Below are 23,479 nucleotides of genomic sequence, written 5' to 3'. Positions count from 1 at the left end.
GCCACATGAAAATTCACTAACCCTACATGAAATTTTTTTTAACGTATATTGTGAAAATATGAAATCTCATTTAGGAATCAATTGTTTAACAAAAAGTATCACTTCAGAATTTATTAACCCGACTTGAAAAAATTTCTAATGTATATTGTGAAAATATGAAACTCCACTTGAAAATCGATTATTTAACAAAAAATTTTAATTTGGACAAGTCACTTTTTGTTAATCAATCAATTTTCAAGTGGAATTTTATTTTTTCATAATATACGTTAGAAATTTTTTTTAAATCTGGTTAGTGAATTTTCAAGTGATACTTTTTGTTAAATCATCAATTTTTAAGTGAGATTTCATATTTTTATAATATATGCTAACAATTTTCTTAAGTTAAATTAGTGAATCTCTAATTATTCTCACCTTATAAAGTATATTTTTTTATTCGGGAGAATGACAATTAGGGACCTTTTAAGAACATTAATTCTAATTACGGATCGTGAAATTTTGAAATCAGAGTTAAGGACTATAGTCCTTAATTGTGATAAAAAAATGTAATTTGTGAGGTGGGATTCACTAACGCGACTTGAAAATTCACTAACCCAACTTGAGAAAATTACTAATGTATATTGTGAAAACATAAAACCCCACTTGGAAATGGAATGTTTAACAAAAAGCACCATTTGGGAATTCACTAACTAAACTTAAAAAAATTTCTAATATATATTGTGAAAAAATGAGACCCCATTTGAGAATCATTAATAAAAAGTGACTTATTCAAATTGATGTTTTTTATTAAACAATCGATTCCCAAGTGAAGTTTCATGTTTTCACAATATACGTTAGAAATTTTTTCAAGTCGAGTTAGTGAATTCTCAAGTGACGCTTTTTGTTAAATATTCAATTTTCAAGTGGAGTTTCATGTTTTCACAATATACGTTACAAATTTTTTTAAGTTGGGTTAGTAAATTCTCAAGTGGCAATAATAAATCTCATCTCGCAAATTACATTTTTTAATTACAATTAAGGACCATAGTCCTTAACTAAAATTTTAAAATTTTACGGTTCATAATTGAAATTAATATTCTTAGAAAGTTCTTAATTATCATTCTTCCTTTTTTTATCCCAATTAAAGTCTCAGGAATTTCAAAATATTATGGTCCTTGATCGAGATTAATATTTTAAGACAGTCTTTAATTGTCATTTTTCCATTTCAATCCCCCTCAGTCACAGGCAACCGCCTTCATTCCGGCGCCCAAGCGGCTTTGCTGCTCCACTCCTTCAAACTGAGATTTGCAAAGGTATAGTGGCGACTCATCCCGTTACCCGCCAATCAAACGCGGCGCCGTCACCGCCACACCCATTTTAAATTTCCCAAACAACGAAGCGAAACGTTAATTTTCATAGTGGTACGAATTTTTGCAGTACTTATGCAGAGAGATTTTTTCTTTCGTTTTGTTAAATTTTTAAATTATTGATATTGAAAATTACAGATGCTAACTGAAATCTTTTCGTCTTGTAGGTTCTAATACTTCAAAGATCGAATCTTGATCACCTTTCAAGATGTCGACGGATAAAGACCCAACCAATCTGTCCCGTACCTTCAAATACCTATTGGGTTAGTTCATTTGGCCAGAAAACATAGCTTTTATTATTTAATACTTGTTTGTTAAAGCAAATGATATGTGAACTGCGAATTGTGTTTGACTTAAAATATAGTATTTCCAGATAGTTTAGCACTGTGATGGTGGAAAGTTTTAGTGTTCGCTTTCTCTACTTTATCATTTACTCATTTATTTTTATTTTTTTCAAATATTGTGGGAAACATCAAGAGTATGCTATAGTCTCTATAAATTACACTAATGTTATAGTGCGAGTGAAAAATCAACTCTGGATTGGAACGTACGAAGTCAGGAAGTCTGGGCTAAAATGTTTCAACTTTGGAGCATTGACTGATAGAGTTTTTAATCAACTCAATATATGTTTAATGGTCTTTCTAGTCCTTGAATTTTGTCAACTACACTTTTGGTTAACGTTCCTAAATTGCCAATTTCTTGGAGTTTGGAGTTCCTAAAATTTTCTTTGAAAAAGTTTCGTTCCGCATGTTTTATGGTTTTATTTTTTTACAAACTCTCATTGTTAACCTAAAAGCAATATCTCCTATATATTATGAGTTCGATGATTTGGTATTTTTACTTTTGTTTGTGATATCATGCCAGCTACTCAGTTTTTGTCAAGAGGAATACCCTTTATATTCAATACGTGGATTGTGAGGCATCTCAAAGAAGAAGACTACGCGGTAAAAGTTTCTGAAATTTTCTATTAATGTTTCCAGGAGTTATTTATTTCCTATCTTCATCTTTTGCTTGTGTGCTTTCCTATTGATTTTCTTTTTGAGAACCTTGTGTTTTCCAGTTACACTGAAGTTAACAAATTTGCAGTTGAGTTGTTTTTTCTGACTCTCTCTTAGTTTGCTTCAAATTATTAGATAGCTCCAGTAACTGGTTACTGTTGCTACTGGTACTCTCCTGTTCTATTTATTTTGAGGTTTAATTACTTGATTGATAATGTTCATGGATGATCAACTGCTTTGTTTCCAGATCCTTTGGTCATTGATGATCACTTTTATGATATAAGTTGGTTTATTCTTATGTTATGTTTATTTTCTTCTAATGCAGCTATATGCAGTGCAGTTTTATCTTTTTGTAACCTGTGTTTTGTTTCTTAGTCGAGAGGGCTTCCGGCGAGCATGCTTGCGGATGGACATGAAATGGTAGTCCCTTCTACTTTTGCATATTTTGTCACAGAGAAATAATTGTATTCAAGTAGAAAATCAAACTCTAAATTTTATTCCCCTGTTATTTTCTTGTCTGATTTGTTGTTAGTGATTGATAAGCTGATATTCAGCTCTTATTCACCAAAGAAAATTCTGGATGCAGTATCAGGTTTAAATTTTCAGCATCATAATTAAGTGCTACTTGTTTTCATTTGATTAAGTTAAGAGAAGCATTATGTACAGTGCAATGAAATTATTCTGCAATTTCTTTCATTTTGGGTGAAAGGAAGAGCTTATTGTTGATTTATAAATCTCTTTCTTGTTATAGTGATGGATCCTCAAGGGAAGAAGATGTTGTGAAGCTAATGAAAGTAGCTTGGATGAGTCTCCCACTTGGAATATTTATTACATTTGTAGCTTGCTTGTTTGTCTTCTGGTGGCAAGAAATAAATTTTTCTGGTCCTCAAGGGCAAGCTATCTTGATCAATGGTAATTGCTAAATTTTATGTATACATTTTTTTTTATCATGGGAGGAGTTTCTCCCCCATCATAATGCTCCAAATTGTCAAACATAAACTTATCTTGCTGGAATGTCACACTAAAAATTTTAAAGAGAAAAAGAATTTCATATAAGGTCAAAGTACAATTTTGCCCTTAAACTATTTATGGAGGAGCAATGTTGCCCCTAAACTATTCAAAGTAGCAATGTAGCCCCTAAACTAATTAAATTGGAGCAATGTTGCCTCTGCCGTTGTTTGACTGTTAAGTAAGAAGTTTGACCCATGAATGCCCCTTGCTTCAGATAATGGACTTTTTTTTTTTTAATTTTAAACGGTGGGGGCAATATTGCTCTAGTTTAATTAGTTTAGGAGCTACATTGCTATGTTGAATATTTTAGGGGCAAAATTGTACCTTAAACCTTTCATATATTTTCCTGAGTAGCATTTGATTTCTCACTTAAACACACCAAACCACAAACTCTTGAATATCACCTCAAACTATTGCTATGTGAAATTTTGTTTAGTTAAGTTCACTTCTTATGCCAGGTTGCGCGTGTATTTTGGAGCTTTTGGCTGAACCTGTGTATATTCTTTCACAGAACTTAGTCTTGCTGGAATTGCGGCTGATGGTTGAGACAGTGGCTACTATTTCACGATGCATGACAATGTACATCCTTATTGTCAAACAAACTGGAATGGTGAGTGTTTAATTGGAATTTACGATAAAATTTGGTCTTTATCATCCTTATTGTTGGTAACACAGTGTTCGTGTTGAACCTTAGTGCTTCTATTCTGCTCGTTAAGGATTTGTCAAATGACTTCATTCTGATGGTACTTGGGGATTGGGGGGTACATATAATTTAATTTATATTTTATTTCTTGTTTCTACTCCACATCTGACAAAGTAATAAATTTTGGAGACTGCAAATTGCAATATAAGTTTTAATGTCTCTATTAATAGATCTGATCATAGTGGAATGACTGCTTTCAGGAGAAGCCAATCGTATTTGCTTTATCACAGTCTGCATACGGAGCCTCCATTTTTCTGGGCTATTGGGGCTATCTGGTTCTCTTCCGCAAATTCAGAAGTTCTCACATTTTCCCATTCAGGTATATTATAATATATATACAGGGTTAGTTTTTGTATCCGTTATATATCCTTACCAAGGTAATAAGGGAATTATAAATGTTCGAACTGGTTATAAATCTAAAATTAGGCGATAGAAGCTCAAGGAGAGGATTGTGTAATATAGGACTTAGCTTGGCACTGCTATAGGCAACTTCATAGAGATTACTTTTGTACTGCAGTAGCTGGAAAACTTTAATATTCATGTACTGTTCAAAGTGATATATCCTGGAATCATTTGAGACTTGAGAGCTGTAAACAACCTAGCAATTTTTTCCCCTGTTGAGTACATGGGAAATAGTCTCATGCCCATTTGAATTGAGAAGTATCTGAGTTATATGTGGATGAGTTCGGCTTGCTCTAGTTCTATCATCTTCAATGGGATTCCATTTAAGCACTGCTACTGTCTTACCTCTTATATGCATTGATCATGCTGAGGAAATGGATAAAAAATTGACTAGACACATATTTGAAGAAAGATATAGGCTAATATAACCTAGGCCCAAAGCTAAATAAACCTAATCTTAGAAGTCTTTATTAAAGTCCAGATCCTTGATTTAATTTTAAGCTGCCCCACTTTTCCCAAAGTATAAACCTAGTTCCTGATAGTAATTACATTGTCATACAGCACTAGATTATTTATGGCATTTACATATAATATGGAATTGGATTGTGTTTATAGTTTCCTTTGGTACTGGGTGCATTGATTTCTTAAGCATTTGATATATTTGAACAATCAACAAAGAGATTGGGCAGGTCTTTTGTGTGTGTGTGTGTGTTTTAGGGGGGGTTTTGTTACTTTGTGCTGTTTCTAAAAATTTCTTGTCATTTCTGGTTTGAGGATATTTTATCCTCAAACTAATTGCACATTCTTTTATCTCTGGTAAACTTCTTTTTATACAAAGCAAAAAATTGCAGGGAACTAAAGGTGATTGGATTTGATAGGCAGCTGTCAAAGATGTGCATGCTTTTTACCTTCCAATCCTTCCGAAAATTGATCCTTCAAGAAGGAGAAAAAATGGTGCTTGTGTGGTTGGATACACCATATAATCAAGCTGTATATGGTCTTGTGGACAAATTAGGTGAGTAATTGTTGTCTTCTTGAATATTTTAAAATGTCTGTTTTTGATTGGGATACATGGATTGGAGTTCTAACTTCTACACGTGATTTTGAAAATATCATCAACTTTCAGGAAGTTTAGTAGTGAGGCTGGTCTTTTTACCTTTTGAAGAAAGTTCATATGCAACATTTGCAAGGTCTGCTTCAGGTTCTATTTCTCTCCTGTTCTCTTGATGTTCTAACCCAGAATATCAGTGCATCTTTCTCTGATTTTTCTTCTTCTGTATTTATTTCCACTCTGCTTCCATCCTCTGGTGGGCTCTTAATTAAAAAGGTCTACTCTAGTTGGAATTGAATGATAGAAGGATAAGGGGCAGGAGAGTTGCAAGGAAGTTGCTCTGTAATGTCTACAGGATCTTTTAGATATCTAGGATATGGGAGATGTGTTACTTCTCTAGATTGGGACGGTTTAGCTTCTCTATTTTGGAAAAATGGATTTAAGAATTCAGGTCAGCAATTGATGGGACAATTCTGGAAGCGGATGGGAGAGCGATTAGCATCTTAACTTTCTACTATATTTGTTTTATGCTGATTTTTATTTTTTACACACCACACACACACACAGCCTTCTGTTTTGGTTAATGATATTACAGTTTCTATTCTGTCTGTCATTGCTGACAGGGAAATACCCAGATAAAAGCAAGAAATTAGGGAAATGCTTGATGGAGTCACTGAAGCTAGTTTTGTTGATCGGTATGTCCTATTTATTTTATTTCATATAGTTTTCCTCGATTATATGATTTAGTCCCTTGCATATTGGTTGCATTTTTTTTTTTTTGTTATTTCATGAAACTTTAATCCTTAGACCTTTACCCACACCCCATCCCATCCTTATCACCTGAACTAGTCTTAGGTGGCAAGTAACAGCAATATATTTTGGTCTTGTAGAAAGAAACCTTTACAATTTTACTATGGATGTTGGATGTTGAGTAAACTGAATTGCAAAGCTTAGATATAAAACTTCTAAAAAAAAAAAAATGGGTATCAAGTTTTCCTCAGAGTGGTTGGCGCAGGAATTAAAGTTTATATTGACAATGACCAGTAATAGATGCTTCCTTGCATCATAGGATTCTTTTGATATTTGCTGTATTGAGCAATCATCTTCTCTAATGCATCCGATTGCATGGGTTATTAATGGGAGCCTTACGAATTGTGCGCTGATGTGACTATTGGAGTTGCATGAGTAGTTCTATTTCATATTTTTCCTAATGAGTAAAGATTTGGATTGCATGTCTTTGCATTCAATTGCATATTCTAGTGTTCCTACGTTGGTGTCAATATTTAGCTATGTGTTTTGCAGGTCTTGTTTTTGTGGCATTTGGTCCAAGTTATTCTTATTCACTGATTAGATTGCTTTATGGTGAAAAATGGAGTGACGGAGAAGCATCAACTGCCCTTCAGTATTATTGCATTTATGTCATTCTTTTGGCAATGAATGGTTAGTGATTCACATTGTCTGGTACTTGCTCATTTTTGCATTCCTAAATGGTCTTTTTTTTTTTTTTTTTATTCTTCACCTAATCGTTTTTCAGGTTCATTGATGCATTGATATGTAGGGTTCTACTCTCTAGACTTAGTAGTATTTTGTCAATGGCCAATAGCCACCTAGAGGCATAAAAGCTTTCCTCTAAGTGGGAGGTCATGGTTTCAATCCCGCTTGTAACCCCAAGCCATTAGTATATACCTCTGACTTAAAAAAAAAAAAATCCAATGAATTTTTGTTTAATTGGATGGATGAATAATATAAAATATAAATAGCAGGATTTTAGTCTTAATTTTTTTTTTAATTCAAGTTTCAACTACTGAGAATTAGTAACAGGTGATTAAGTTCTGTAACTTACCAGAAAAAAGTTGTTGATATTACGTCATCTTTGTCAATTTCAAAAAAGTCACATGTTAAAGGGACCAAAACGTTAATGATTTTCTTAAAAGAGACCTAAATGACATTCTCCCATTTAAAATTAATTCTTTCTGACAATATGTTGGGACAAGAATGAAATTTAGTTTCTAAAAAGATCGTGGGCAATGTGGGGGTCAATTGGGGTAAAAGATGGCTGTAAACGAATAATAATCCTGGATAGTTGAAAATTATGCAGCTAGTCTATACTGGGACTTGTATTACCAAAGCATCGCAGGAATACTGGTATGGAGAGAGAATAGTGGTGGGAAATGCAATGACTCTGTCATCTTTAACCTTGATGTGCAATTAGCCCTTGCTCTACAATCCAAATGGTGTTTGTATTTTATTGTCCATATCTATATGGGATTCAGTAGAGATTTACGTTGGCTATCAAAGACCTAACATAACCATCCTCATTTATCTGGGCTTGGAACCGGCTATAAACATAGGATAGCATTTTCTAACTAGCATTTGCAGCTCAGGTTTATTTTTTTTTTTTATTTTGGGGAATGCCATGTAGAAGTTTTCCATTGATGCATTAGCAAAATATGTCATTATACCAATCAAAAGTCTTTAGCGATCCAGAACCTAGCATGTCATCCTAATGAATCAAATATCTTCTTACTTAGATTGTATTTTTGTAATTTGCATCAGGAACCTCTGAAGCCTTCTTACATGCAGTTGCATCAGAGAGCCAACTCAAACGTTCAAATGATTCATTACTTGTGTTCTCTTTGATCTATATAATTTTGAACGTTGTACTCATAAGGTTAGCTGGGGCAGTTGGATTGATTGTGGCAAATGCCGTGAGTATCCTTTCTACATTATCACGAAGTTTTGAAGATAATTTAGAAATAATACGTGGGATGGAATATGAAGGTGGTGTTAAAAGAAGGTGAAGCCCTTGACAGCAAAAAAATAGTAAATAACCAATGAGGGTTTGGTCTAGCAGAAAAGGCTAGTCCTTCCCCATAACATGGCGAATTAAGGTTCGAATCCTTGTTGAAAGAAGTGTTCGCATTTAGTGTTCGACTATATTTTGAATAGGATTGTCTCTAATAATAGGATACTAGTGAGCCATAAAAAAATAATAGTAAATAAAAGGGGAAAAAAAAAAAAGAAATCAAAATTAGGTTTGAGCAAGAAACAAGAGATTTGCTTCTGTTTTTTTTTTTTTTTAACTGTGTTTCTATTAGAGGCAATCTTGCTCAAGATACAGTTGAATATTAAACGTGGACATCTCTTCTAATAGAGATTCGAACCCATAATGTTGATCTTTTAGTAATGTCATGATATATACTTCATCCTCCTCTTTTGATTTGCACCTTTTATGGAAAAGAAAGAAATGCTCATCTTTCATTCCTTGACTTGATTAAAAGACATGGCCTTGAGGATTTTGTACTCTGCAATTTTCATAAAGCACTATTTCCAGGTATGGTTTGGATTTTGCTGAACCTTAGTCTGATATATTGGTGCTCACTCTAGCTGGGCATTCTTATAGCTGTTTTTAAAGTTTGTCGTTGTCCTCAGGGATCATCCTCATTCTCTTTCCATAGCTGCTTGCCATCAGGATGGATTATTCTGTTGCTTTCAGGCATAATCACGATCATTTCAGAGAAAATCTTTCTAGTCCGAGAAAATTTCTGGCTAACTTTTCCTATCCATTTCTCTATTGGGCTGGCTTGCTTTTGCGTGTCATCTTATGTGATGTATATTCTTCCTCTCTTTAGATTTCTTTCTTTAGGCTTGGTTTGGATAGGAGGAAAATACGAAGAAGAGAATATTAGAAATGAAAACTTCCAAAAAATAGTAAACAAACATGACTATTTTGGAAGTTTTTTGTTTGGTTTTTCTTTCCTCTGATTTTCTTCCTATCCAAATTAAGGGTAGATTTATGTATGATTGAATACTCTCTTCCTATAATTTTATTTATAAATTACTTTTACATATTTTTGGAAGATTAATGATGGGTAGTTAAATTGTTATTCTTTCTAAAAAAGAAAGAAATTTTTCAATTTACCTTATTAAATGTATTTTTGTTGTTGTAACTTTTTACTATCTACTTATCGAAAATTGTGAAAGGGTAAGATTGAACGAAAGTAATTAATGATCTATCTTTTAATGCAATTTGACTTATAAGAAGGATTATAAATTTCTTCTAGGAGATGACTTATGTGTCTATGAGAGAGAGAGAGATGAGGGAGTATAAGGGGCTGTTTGAAATTGTTTTTATTTTATTGTTCTGAGAATTGGTGTTTTGTAAAATATGTTCTGAAAATGAAAAAATAATAAAAATAAGTGTTTTTTTTTCATTATCTCTTGTTCTTCAGAATAATGATCACATAACATTTAAAAGTTGTTTTCATTTTTTATTTTCAGAGCAATATTTTGTATTTTTGTTCTTTAAAACATTTTTTAAAAACACATTACCAAACAAATTTTTTTATTTCTTATGTTGGAGAATAGAAAACTATTCTCAGAATAGGTTTCTAAATAAACCCTAATCTTTTGTTTTTGATCTTGCCTTCATGGTTTGTTCTTTAATATGTTTTTCTTGTTTCAGCTATCGCAGGGAAAAACCTTTCATCAGAAGAATAATTCGCTTTCGAGATCACTCAGACTGAACACTCTTGCAGATTAGATTCAAGGTTAGTTTTGTTTCTCCGAAAACAACTGAGCATGCCTCGCTTGGTTTGAGCACCGGGAAACAAATTCTTTTTTAGTTTTTTTTTATTTTCTTAGCACAATGTTTATTATGCTGTTGGAATTATTATTCAATGGTGTATATTTGTTTCTACTTTTATTGAGATAATGGCAATTTGTAATCATTAAAAACACCTTTTTTTTTCCCTGTATTTCTATTATACGTTCTTAACAGCCATCAATTTCCATTACTTTCTTCATTTACATGACTAACTAAAAAAAAAAAAAGGCACTTAGTTCAGCTAGTTGAAGGAGTCGAATAAGTTTATATTGAGATTTTGAATTTAAAGACATCCTTCATGTACCTGTGATGCCATAATAACAGTTGCCTAGTGAGAATTTGGATTAATTTGGACAGATGATGGTTATATTTTTTAAGTTTTTTTTTTTAAATACCTAGTGATGGAATGAAAAAAAGTTGTTTCATTTAGTAAAATTTAGTTAAAAGGTCACCATTTCAAATACAGGTGTATATTTTGAGAGAGATCGAGAGCGTTTTTTATTTCTGTTCTTATTTTTTATTTTTAAAAATTATTTTATAATATAGTTTTTAAAATTATTTGTGAAACAAAAATAAAATGAAGATCTGTTTGGTTATGTAATTTAAAAACTGTTTTGGAATTAAAAAATAATTGATGGTGATGATTATAGACAATTGATAGTGGTAATTAATAATAAAAATTAATGAAAGTAATTATAATATTTAATGATTAAATATAGTGTATTTTAAAGATAAGAAAAATAAAACAAAAATCATTTAATGTCTTTTTTATTTTTTTGTTTTTTAAAAATAAAAAATGAAAATAATTTTGAAAGTAATTAAATGAAAAACACTTGTCTAAATAAATTTTTAAATTTTTTCATTTTTAAAAATAAAAAATAGTTTTTAAAAATAGGACACAAACATGCCTTAACTTTGGAACCTGATGTTTTTCAAAAGGATTGAGAATTGAAGATTGAAAGAAATAGGATTGATATGTGGCTCCTATATATCAACCCATCTTTGTTTTCCTATTTTTTTTCTATCATTATAAAATATCTCAAAAATTATTAAGCATTTAGAAATTCATACCATTAATAGGTTAAAAAAATTGAATTAAGAAAGCAAAAACATGTTTCATTTATTATATTTCAGCAGAGTTCTTCCTTTTCATACTAGTTTATAGCAAGCCTGATGTGAATGAGAAAATGCCTAAAATATCATAATATATCGGCATTCTACTTGGTAACGCCAATGTGCTTTGGAAAAATGATAATCAAATATCAATAAAATATGCATATCTCTGTTAATGACATTCTACCAAAAAACAAAAATGTTCTAATGACATTTCTAGGATCTTGACTTAAAGGCAGTCGATCCCCATGAGTGAGGCTTGGAGCTGCCAAGTAGAATGCCGATATATTAAATTATAAATTAAATAAATTAATTCAAAATGCTAAAATTTAAATTGAGTAGTTTAGAATTTATGCAATAGAAAGATATAATATTTTATATAAAAGAATTAGACATATTCAAATTTTGATCTAATGGTTAAGATAAAAAGAAGATAATTCCCCAATGATATAACTTTTTAAGTGTTTATCAGTTTTTTTTTTTTTTACATATTTTCTGAGGATTAAATGTCACAACTACAAATGGTCATCCAAAATTCTCCATCCACATATTATGCCCCTACTTTATAGCAATCATCTAAACAACTTCAAATTCTTACCTTTTATTTTATTTTATTTATGTATTTATCAACCACAATACATGCCGACAATAAAAGTATGATAGAGCACACCCACATCAAAGTTGCAATTTTTTTATTTTTGCTTCATTCTTATATCCTAAATCTTTGACCTAAACTAATCCGATTGACAGCTTGTGAGTACCTCCTTGGGAGACAAGCCTCCCACCAAGAATTTAATCGTTATTGCATATCCAAACTTGAACTCGAGACCTTTTGGTTAAGTTAAACCACTTCTAGCCAATTAATGCAAGTGACTAGTGGTTCAATCAAACAATATGAATTAGTGACTGTAATTCTCAGTTTTCTTGAAGCATATTCTCATTACAAAACCCCAGATTTTGATGGCAATGTTGCATCTGTCGGCATTTTCAATGATATCTTCATGTAACAAAGTGCCACCTCTTTCCCAACATTGCTTCTGATTCATAAAATAATAATGAAAAAGTTAGGACTGTCAAGTTTATACAGATGATTAGCATTTAGCAGAGATCGCTATATGGGTTGAGTTTTATTCCAATTCCGAGATAAATGCTTACTTGTTTACATGTGCTCTGTTCAAGGGAAAATTACAATCAGGTTTGAAACAAGGAAATTAATTATTTCTTCAGTCCATTTACAAGTCAAACATGTTAAATTTCAGTATTTACAAATAGACAGAGCTTGTAAGTAGTTAATTTCTTTATATAGGACCTAATCAGGTCCCAAATAAAGAAATTAACCATTTTTTCAATCCATTTACGAGACAAATTTCTATATTTACATGTTAAATTTCAGTATTTATAAGTGGACAGGACTTGTAAGTAATCAATTTCTTCATATGAGATTTATATGTAATTCTTCCTTCATGGTTTATTCTTTAATAAATTTTTCTTGCTTCAGCTATCGCAGGTAAAAACCTTTCATCAGAAGAATAATTCGCTATAGAGATCACTCAGACTGAATACTCTTGCAAGTTAGATGTAAGGTTTGTTTTGTTTCTCCAAAAACAACAGATTAGATCTCGTTTGGTTAGACCACCAGGAAAGAAATTCTTTTTTAGTTTTTTTTTTAATTTCCTTTGCACAATTTTTATTATGCTTTTGGAATTATTACTCAAGGGTGTATATTTGTTTCTAATTTTATTGAGATAATGGAAATTTTTAATCATTAAAAACACCTTTCTTTTATTTTCCCTATGTTTCTATTATGGGTTCTAAACATCCGTTAATTTCTCAATTGCTTCTTCATTTGCATGACCACCTGGAAAAAGAAAAAAATGGAGGGTATTTGGTTTGACTAGTCAAAAGAGGCGAGTCAATTTATACCGTGATTTAGGATTCAAAGCATCCTGATGTACCTATGATGCAGGGCTACACAAAAGACAGGCGGAACTAGACTTCAGTTTAACCTGACATTTAGTCTCTTTTATGAAAAAAATTGAGTTAAGAAACTCATAGTTCACTCTTATTTAGTGATAACTCAAAAATTAACAAGACTAAGATTGATCCATAAAATTAAAAGACTAGTCCTGTTAGTTCAATAGCCACTTAGTTTTTTTTTTCCTTTTTCTCTATGAGAGGTAATAATCCATTTCAACATAAGATAAACTCAATTAAGATAATAAAAAAAATTATAATCATAATAAATCCATAATAATTTTCAACAACAAGAAAAAAATATTTCAATTACAATTCAAGTGGTCTAGATTATTAAATTATTATTCTAAGCTTGTGACCATGTCAAGAACTAAACTTATTAAATTATTAACAGTCTTAACTTATTATTATAAATAATTATTAATTAATTATAATTATATTAAATAAATTTAATAGGACTAGACTAGACCAAGTATTTCAGATGCCCAGTCTCCTATCTAGTTCAATCCAAAGAAACAGATTGATCATTTTAGTCTTTTAATTTTAAAGGATTAGTTTTTCAAAAAATTAAATTTTCTCAGGTCAGACTATGTTGAATAAGACTGGAAGACTTCTGCACAGTACTAGGTGCCATTATTGGTGATAACAGTAAAAGTGGGTAGAATTAACCTAGATGAATAGTGATATGATAATATCTCCAATTTTTTCAAAATACTAGATAATATAATATAAAAAAAGGTCACCATTTCGAATACAGGAAAATATATATAGAGGCCGGGGGGGGGGGGGGGAGATTGAATTTGGAACCTCAAAGGATTTAGAATTGAAGATTGAAAGAAATAGGAGTGATATGTAGTTCCACCCGGATATGTTAACTTGCGCTTGTTTTCCCTTTTTTCTTTTCCATCTTCATAAAATATCTCAAATATATATATATATATATATATATATATAAAAGCATTTAGAAATTCATGACTATTAATCGATTAAAAAAAGAATTAAGAAAGAAAAAAAACAAATGTTTAATTTTATCATATTTCAGGAGAGTTCTTGCTTTGTATACTAGTTTATAACAAGCCTAGTATGAATGAGTAAATGTCTAGAATATCAGAATATATAGACGTTGTACTTGGTAACCCAATTTGCTTTGGGAAAATGATAATAAAATATCACTGACATATGCATATCTTAATTAAAAATCACAAAATGCTCTAATTACTTTGAAGTCTTTTGAGACTTTCTCGGGATTAACATTTTTCATGAGATGGCAATATTGTCCTTTCTCTCCTCTCCCAATATTAAGCTTTATGTTTGTAGAACCTGACTTGTAGTGTGAAATAAGTCTAAAAGAAGGTAATCAACCACCATGAAGGGACTTGGAGTTGTCAAGTAAAATGCCACTATGTTAAATTATAAATTAAATAATTTATTATGCTAAAATTTAAATTCAGCTTAGAACTTAAGTAATGAAAGATAAATAATATTTTATAACATAACAGAAATGTTCAAATTTTGATCTAATGGTTAAGATAAAAAGAAGCTAATTCCCCTGAGAAAATAACTTTTAAGTATTTATTATCAAGTTTTTTTATTAATATATTTTCTGAGGATGAGGAGTTAGAACTACATATGGTCATTCAAAATTCTCCATGCCTTCACTTTATAGCAAACATCTACAGAACCAAAAATTTTTATATGAACCAAATGCACAACATTATTCATGATTTATCTAATAAAAATATGGTATTCAAATGACATTAAATATAAACTGATTCTGATATTAACAATAATAAAGAGATAAAATGTAAAAAATTATATATGCATTCTATTATAAAATAAAATTATTAAAAATAATGATATAAGATTTTATTTGATTGAAGTGATATAATTTTATTAAATGAATTATCAATCACATGATGTACTAGTTCCATCTAAAAATGCCTCCTTAAAATCTTCAAATTCTTACCTTTTATTTTATTTATTTATCAACCACAAGTAACTATGCAGGCCAGTCATATCATTCAAAGTTGCATTTTTTTTATTTTTATTTTCACTCTTGTATCCTAAATCTGACTTAAATTAATACAATCAGTAACTTGTGAGCACCTTTTGGGAGACAAACCTCCCATTAAAAATTTAATTGTTGCTGCATATTCAAGCTTGAACTCCGAGATTTTTGGTTAAATTGGATCGACCACTTGGTTGGTTAATCCAAGTGCCTAGTGGTTAAATCGACGATATGAATCAGTGACTATAATTCCTAGTTTTCTTGAAGCATGTTCTCATTCCAAAACTCCAGATTTTGATGGCAATGTTGCATCGTAATTTGCCGGCATTTTTGACGATATTCTTCATGTCACGATGTGCCACTTTTTCTCAACATTCCTTCTGATTCATAAAACAATAATGAAAAAGTTAGTATTATCCCAAAGAATAAAAAATAGACACTGGAAATCTAATATAAAAATGAAGCATGAAACAGAAACCGACAGAAGAATAAACAATGAACCATCATCATTTTGAAGAGTAAATAAGCAATTCCATCTCACATTTAATTCAATGATGTCAAGTTTATACAGATGATTAGCATTTAGCAGAGATCGATATGTGGGTTAAGTTTTATTCCAATTCCAAGATAAATTGCTTACTTGGGTACAATTCATCATTGATCTGTTCAAAGGAGAATTACAATCAGATCCCAAATAAGAAAATTAATTATTTCTTTACTCCATTTACAAGTCAAACTTCTATATTTATATGTTAAGTTTCAGTAGTTATAAGTAGACGAGACTTGTAAGTAATTAATTTCTTTACATAGGTCTTAACCAGGTCTCAAATAAGGAAATCAATTATTTCTTCAATCCATTTACAAGTCAAACTCCTACATTTACATGTTAAATTCCAGTAGTTACAAGTAGATAGGACTCGTAAGCAATCAATTTTCTTATATGGGACTTATATGTAATTCTCCCTATTTTAAAATGCTTTGGTAAAGCTGAGAGCTAACCCGCATAATAACATCAGCATGCAGGAAAAGTATGATCAAATGGAGAAGTTACAGACAACTGCGAAAGGCCAAGCAACCAAATACTCAACAGCAACTATTTGTTCCTTTCACTTTCATAAGCAATTAGTTGTATCTTTGATTCACATCCTCACTAGTAATAACTAGAAACACGCAAGGTGGCCTCGGAAAAAAAAAAAATATAGCAACATGTACTCTCTCTGGACCACAATATAGAATGGTGGCAACTACTTCAGGGCTCTGAAAAAAAAGTTAGGTGAAACCCTAATTTCTTAAAAAATTTATCTTTCCAATTATACCCTTATTAAGTATCTTATATTAAGTGCCTTAATAACGACAATTGAAATTGAAAATTCAATACATAATTTTTTAAAAATGAGTAATAAATGAAGTAGAGGTATAGTTGAAAAAATAATTATAAAACTGACATCCTATATCATTTTAGACCAACCAAGGTTTTTAGAAGATATCCTATGTTATGGTCTGGAGAGAGTATTATGTGTAATTTGTTTGCAATCCCTTGGGAAATAAAACCAGTCAGCTTTTAGCACTCTCCCATTAATTTGTAAGTTCACTCCAAGAAATTTCTCAAGCATAAGACATGATTCTCACCACAGTCTATGAGAAACTCCAGTTTCATATTGTGCATTCCCTCCCGTGCGTTCACTGTTCACTGTTCTAATATTTGCATGAACAAGTTCCGAGGGAGAATAAGATCCAAAAACAATCTGAGTAGCAGCATAGTGACACCTGAACTGATTTTTTTTCCGCCGCTACCATCTGCATGAGCCTGGAAAATTCTGCATTCCAAAAACGACCAAAATGTCACTCTATACAAAAACAAGAACAGGCAAACCCAAAAAATGTCAGAATGCTTAAAGCCACTAGGTATGGACAAAGCGGTAAACGGTGTCAATAGTTACCAGGAAATCTTAGATTCAAGCCTTTGATAAAAAATGTAATCCACAAAAGCCAGAAATCCTTGTATCTAAAAACATGGGATCTGTAACCGCTTCATTTTTCTCACCAAAGCCCAAAGCCAGCAATTTGTTTGACCATTATTGTCTCAAGTTCAAAAATACAGGGCAAAGATCAGTGTCTAGATTAGAAAAATTTGAACTTCAGGCAATAAATAAATTTCCCATCAATTTAACAAGCACAAGTTTCAATGTTTTTACTACTCTGTTGTGGTTCTATTACAACAGATTCCAGTCTCAAGTTGTTGTCCACACTAATCATAATTAAAATCAAAATAAGCTTGAGTCCAAAATCTTCAAAGGAACACAGATGGTTAACCACAGTTGTCAAGTCGCAGTCAATTGCACACAAGACTATAGCTTCTTGTTTTTTTTTTTTCTTTTTCCAAAATTCTGAATTGAAAAGTGTATCAAACACTACGATTCAAAAACAAAGTGAAAACATCTCGCAATATTTATAATGTAATATTGCAACAAATATCCCAACCAATAAACTTTTTGGCTTTCAACTTTGGGAGCACGGTAAGCGAAACACCTGACAGACTCCAAGAGTAAACTAAAAAATTGTGCCCAGCAAAGCACAGACCCAAGATAGGATAGTGCAAATAGCAGAATCATAAAATTCTTCAATTCTTGCTGAATTTTCATCAGTGCAAGCAGTTTCAACAATTCAAGCACGTGAAAGTCACAATATGCATCAGATTGTATCATGTAATTATTGCCACAAAATTGATTACAATGATTAAAACATCTAGAATCATTAACCCAAATGAGAATATTTAAACTTCTGAGCTCAGTATTCAGCAAAAGGATTTAAATAGTGACAAGACTTCCATTAAATAAAAGCATACTGTACAAGCAGATTGCAGAGACACTTACCTAAAGCATTTGTCACTCGTATGAACCAAAACATGAGCAGCACATTTGGATTGAAGTCTACTCCAGAAACCAAAAGAAGACTTTCAATCAAGCACAGCTTTCTTTTGCAAATTGCATGACTCCGCAATGTCTAAAGCAATGGGCATAATACAGGATTTAGTAAAGATGACAGTATCGTTTACTTGCTAACCAGTCCTGATAAAAGTTAAATGCCATGACCGGTTCTTCCAGTTTGCAGTATTTGTTAAAAAGAATCTGAACTGGAACATGATCACTCAATAAACCAGATTTCTGTACTTTGGCAAAAACCTCTTCTGCCTCTTTTATGTTACCTCTCATGCAGTACCCTCTAATCAGTTCAGTGTAAGTAATCAAATCTGGCTCATATCCCATTCTGAGCATCTCATCAAGTAATAGAAGTGCAAAACTAAGGTTGCCTAAATTGCAAGCAGCACCTATCAACAAATTGTAAGTAACCACGTCAGGATAGATGCCATTTAAAACCATATCTTCCTTCAAAGAATAAGCATCATAAAAGTTTCCAATCTTCATTTGTGCGTTAATTAATAGATTATAAGTAAATACATTGGGCCTAACACCAAAAGCCAGCATCTGCTCTTTCGTAATGAATGCATTGCCAAGATCTCCACATCCTCCATAACAGTCAATTACAAGGTTCCATATTAAAGGCTTGGGCACCATTATGTAATCCAACATGAATTGAAGCAATTGTTTGGCTCTAACAGCATATCCATTCAAACAAAGGCCCTGCATCATAATATTGTAGGATATTTGGTCAGGCATAACTCCCATTTTAGACATAACCCCAAGAAGATAGCAAGCTTCGTCAATCCGGCCTTCCTTGCAAAGGGCACTGATAAGAGTATTGTAAGTAAACACATCAGGAAGCAAGCCTTTCTTAAGCATTTCACATGCATATCCATAAGCAAGATTCATTTTTTGATTCATACAAAGTCCATGGATTAGAACATTATAAGCAACAGCATCTACTTTTCCATTCTTCTGAAGCATCTCATCCCAAATGCTGAGGGCCTGAATCATAGCTCCATTCTTAAAATGATAATCCATATATATTGTAGAGGCAACTAAATCTGGTTTTCCTTCACCATCATCATCATTTAATATTTTATCGAAGAGCATTTTAGCCTCCTTCAAAAGACCTTTCCCACACAATGCATGCACAAGTATGTTACATGTAACCCTGTTTGGCTGAATGCCAGCATGGGCCATGGTAGAGAACAAATGGAGAGCTTTATCTAAATTATTAGTGAGGCAATAACCCTTTATAAATGTGTTGTAGGTGGCACAGTTGGGGGAGGGGCCCTGTTCTAACATTTGTTCAATAAGCCAGCCTGCTTTCTCCATTAAACCCATTTTACACAGCCCATTCACCAGATGGTTGTGGGTAAATACATCAGGAAGAGAACCTTTCTGCACCATTTTGCTCTGAAGCCATAATGCTGCTCCCAATTTACCTTCCAAGCATAACATTCTAATGATGGCTGTGTACTCAATGTAGTTAAATTTACATGTATATCCAGCATGATCTAGTTTTTCCAAAGTTATGCTTTTCCTGCAAAATTTATTGTAAGAAATAGACATGCCATCCATTCTAGACTCCCCAAAGATATTGATATTGTTATATAATTGTAAATATGACTAGAATTAGTTATAAAACTAGCCATTAGGTTAGTTACAGGGAATGGCTGTTGGGATTTTTTTTTAGAAGCTTATAAATGCCTATGACCCTATTGTAATCTCGTATGCTAGTCATCAATAATAGATCAGCATATTATTCAGTACCTCTCTTGTCTCTCTGTTTCCTCTCAATCTCCCTGATTCTCTCATTTCTTTTTGTTCTTCTCTCCAATCCTCTCTATTTCTCTCTCTTCCAATATTATTCTGCCATAACAGATATAAATTTATACTTTTAAATAACTGCAAAAAGAGATGAAGCCAAAACTAAACAGCCCTGGAATTTTTTTATAAAGAACTACTTTGAAGTTGACTATGACACATATCTCTCAGATGCTCCAAAATTTACAATATCGAAGCTCACCTCATCTTCTGCAGACGCTCTAGACTGTCCTTTAGCATATTATCCAAAGCATTGAAAACAGCTTGTGGGGCATTCTTATCACCAAAATTCCTCTCTCTTGACCAATTTTCAGCATCTAATGGGCACTCCTTTCCCATATTTGATATGAAATCTTTGGCAGATGATGAAAGCATATACTCTTCACAGAGAGTCCTACATGCAAATAATGAAAACATCATGATAATACTGAGCCAGAAGTTGCAAACACAGTCATAAGTGTGTATGGTGTAACAGGAGACAATCCAGAAAAGAAAAGGTAGAAGGTAAGACACATACATTGATAACTATTTCTCAATTCTCCAAGTAATAAATTTATAGTTCATATTTCTCTCTCTTCCCTTTTTACCATTTAAGGTCAGCCAAGCCAAGTTGAATATCAGCATAACCGTTTCTTTTTCAGCATAATTTTGTCTATAGCCGAAACTTTGTCAACAGCCAAAACTGCTAAAAGTCTAAAACCCTATAATGTACCTTACTTTTATGGCAAGAAAAGACAGTAAAATATGGACTATAGGCTTCCCCCACCCCCACCAAAATAAAGAAAAAGAAAATGAGAAGAGGAAAACTAAATGAAATTACCTGCCATTTCTATCCTTCTTTGGCTGGGAGTGGAAAAAGCCAGCAATGATTTGACCAACATCATGCTTGATGCACCCAAACTGATTCAAAAATCTTAAGAAAGCAACATGGACTTGCAGGAAAGGTGATTCTCCAAAGGCAGCTGTTAGCTGAGACAACCAAAAACAAATTATTCGGCCACAACGCAGTACAGAATCAACATGTAGGGTGAGACATCAATAATCATTAGAAAGAGTTTCCACTCACTGCCATTCAGCTCACTCAGATAAATCTGATTGCAGATAATCAATTCAGAAAAAACATTTATCTAAAAGATTGATCCACAAAACAAATTTGATTACAGAATCTGGTCATTAACACTAATAATGCATTTAGCACTCTAGGTCACCTGCCCGAGAGATTACAAGAAAATCATGAAAAATCATAGATTTCCAAAAACAAATTCAAGCTAAACTACTGGTAACCATAAGACATGATAATTTAAATAAACGGGTAACATGGAAAAAAATATACACATGTAAAATGTTACATAATTCTTAACAAAAAGATGCATTATATTGTACATGATAACATAAACTGCACAGGTTGCATAGAGACACAGAGACAAAATTAAATGGATAAGAATTCAAATCCTAAAGACAATACTTTGGGTGATAACCAAATTATGATATCCAAGAAACTTAGGAATGTAAAAAAATACTGTACTAACAGCTCCTTAAATGATAAAAGATACACACAGCCAAATAAAGGTGTGAAATATGATAGAAGGACACAGCTTGTTGAAGGTTGATGGCTAAATGCCAATGTGTCACTCCCTATAATTAAAGGTCCCACTATTTGAAATAAAGGCATGATTTGAAAGCAAAAGCAAGAATCATAAACACGCTAAAAAGAGTAAGTTTTAACGTTTGTAAAGAGTTCTTAACAATATCCCAGAAAGGTTTAGTTTGACCAAAAAGAGAATGTATGGTGACAAAATATAGCCAACACATGGGACAGAATTTGCTTTATCGAAATTAGGAACTTGCCCTTGATATCGAACTCCAAAGAAAATACCAAAAACCTTGAACATCAATGGTAGATTAATTAAATCTGTAAGTTTCCCAAATATCCATCTTCATTTTGCTTAAGTAGTACCCTAAAAGACCAAAGAAGTACCAGATAGTACTAATAACTGTGTTAGGAGAATACAGGCACCAACATAAGTAAGCATCTGATGATGCCAAATGCTCTCACTGGAAACACTAAACACCCAACGGAAACATGAGCTCCTGCTTATGTACCAGATAGTACTAGCAAAACATTTTCCTCAGTCAAAAGATTTATCCTTTCCCCCAGACACTCCAACAAAAAAGGATACCAATGATGATGCCAAATGCTCTCATTGGAAACATTACACCCCCAACGGATATATTAGCACCTATTTATGTATTACTGAATCTCAAACTAAATAACTAACCCATAACTGAATTAATTGAAAAATGAAATCAAATCTTACCATGGATTTGAATTGAACTGCTTTAGTTTATGACTCCAAGGAACGACGAAAAGAGAAGAACAAAAGAACAGTATATCCACCAAAAACGTCAGGCCCGGATTCTCCCTTTTTCTAAGTTTCAAAAACTTACTCGGATCTGCAATGTAAGCTGACTGAAACCCAGACAGCTTCCGTTTATTGGCCGTGGGGCTGGCGTCTCAAATGACTTACTCTGGGATTCAGTGGAAATTTGGGAAAGAAAAGAGAAGCCAAAAACGGGTCTGTGAAGAAGAATAAGAAGCCTCAGGTAACAGAGCCTTGCTTGAATAATGTACCAAGCGAGATGCAAAGCAGCAAAACCAATCGGAGAGAGGACGTGGAGACTTCACACATAGAAGAGGGCATTACACAGCGCTGCTTGCTCGCCAAGTGCTATGGGCCGAACCGGGTCCAACAGGCCTGTTAATAGATGGAATGAATTTAGTTGGCATTCTTACAATCAGGCCAATATCAAACAATTAATGTCCGTGTATAAGTATGACAGTGTTTGTATTTTTATAATATACATATACATATTAAATTAAAATAAACATATCAGGTCAAAAAAAATTAAAATATAGAAAATTCTGTAAATTTTGAAATAGTTGTCGATGACTCTTTTTTTTTTTTAAGTTTGAAACTAACTTTGAACTATTGTTAATTTTAATATGAAAGTACTATTTTTACCCTTTAGAAAATTAAAAAAAAATTGCCAGACCCAACAATCATCGGTACTCTAATCGGTGTGCAGCGATCGAGCTTCACACAACAAAGTTCAGCACAAATCTGCAAGCAAAACCAGAGGGGGAGAGCGAGTGCGAGGCATAGCTTGAGGAGCTTCAAAGATTGAAAGCAATTCCTCAACTTTACTAAAGTCAGTGACAAATCAATGTGTAAATCCTTTCATTCTCCTTTACACTTGTTTTTGTAAGGCTTGTTATTGTTGTTGTACGATTAGCTTATATGGAATGTTATTATATGTTTTTTAAAATATGATATGATGATTTCTATTAATATGATAATTAAAAAAAAAAATTAATCTTTTTAATTCTTATAATTTTGACTTAATTATAATTTAATTACTAAATTTGACTCATTATAACTTAATCCCTGAAGTTTTAAATATGTTGTAAATCAATCTTTAAACTTTGCCTTTTGTAATTTAATTTATGAAATTTTAACC

General features: G+C 32.2%; 2 protein-coding genes across 5 annotated transcripts; one reads left to right on the top strand and one right to left on the bottom strand.

Annotated features, from left to right (window-relative positions):
* The first annotated feature begins 1,242 nt into the window (after positions 1-1,242).
* On the top strand, positions 1,243-10,265 carry LOC129315253 (uncharacterized). Of its 2 annotated transcripts, XM_054958837.1 has the most exons (15): positions 1,243-1,397; positions 1,511-1,606; positions 2,208-2,287; positions 2,667-2,761; positions 3,093-3,253; positions 3,811-3,962; positions 4,256-4,374; positions 5,309-5,472; positions 5,584-5,658; positions 6,132-6,203; positions 6,811-6,948; positions 8,065-8,220; positions 8,790-8,842; positions 8,941-9,119; positions 9,974-10,265. In XM_054958837.1, exons 2-15 carry the CDS (start codon positions 1,552-1,554, stop codon positions 10,032-10,034), a joined length of 1,560 nt encoding a protein of 519 aa, XP_054814812.1. In that variant the 5' UTR covers positions 1,243-1,397; positions 1,511-1,551; the 3' UTR covers positions 10,035-10,265. The 2 variants fall into 2 exon arrangements, with proteins under 2 accessions (XP_054814812.1, XP_054814813.1); XM_054958838.1 differs by lacking the exon at positions 1,243-1,397 and having other exon boundaries at positions 1,574-1,606; positions 2,717-2,761.
* A 4,881-nt stretch (positions 10,266-15,146) lies between these two features.
* LOC129315059 (pentatricopeptide repeat-containing protein At5g24830-like) lies at positions 15,147-22,661 on the bottom strand. 3 transcript variants are annotated; one of them, XM_054958569.1, is made up of 6 exons: positions 22,279-22,661; positions 20,781-20,929; positions 20,163-20,354; positions 18,083-19,676; positions 16,839-17,026; positions 15,147-15,589 (listed from the first exon to the last, which is right to left on the bottom strand). In XM_054958569.1, exons 1-4 carry the CDS (start codon positions 22,279-22,281, stop codon positions 18,239-18,241), a joined length of 1,782 nt encoding a protein of 593 aa, XP_054814544.1. In that variant the 5' UTR covers positions 22,282-22,661; the 3' UTR covers positions 15,147-15,589; positions 16,839-17,026; positions 18,083-18,238. The 3 variants fall into 3 exon arrangements, with proteins under 3 accessions (XP_054814544.1, XP_054814545.1, XP_054814547.1); XM_054958570.1 differs by having other exon boundaries at positions 15,147-15,586; XM_054958572.1 differs by lacking the exons at positions 15,147-15,589; positions 16,839-17,026 and adding an exon at positions 17,057-17,291.
* Positions 22,662-23,479: the final 818 nt, after the last annotated feature.

The sequence above is a fragment of the Prosopis cineraria genome, unplaced genomic scaffold (genome assembly GCF_029017545.1).
Source record: "Prosopis cineraria cultivar Desert tree isolate PC_DT_omini unplaced genomic scaffold, ASM2901754v1 PC7, whole genome shotgun sequence".
Classification (NCBI taxonomy): Eukaryota; Viridiplantae; Streptophyta; class Magnoliopsida; order Fabales; family Fabaceae; genus Prosopis; species Prosopis cineraria.
The sequence above is the reverse complement of the archived record's forward strand: the minus strand, read 5'-3'. Positions and strand labels throughout refer to the sequence as shown.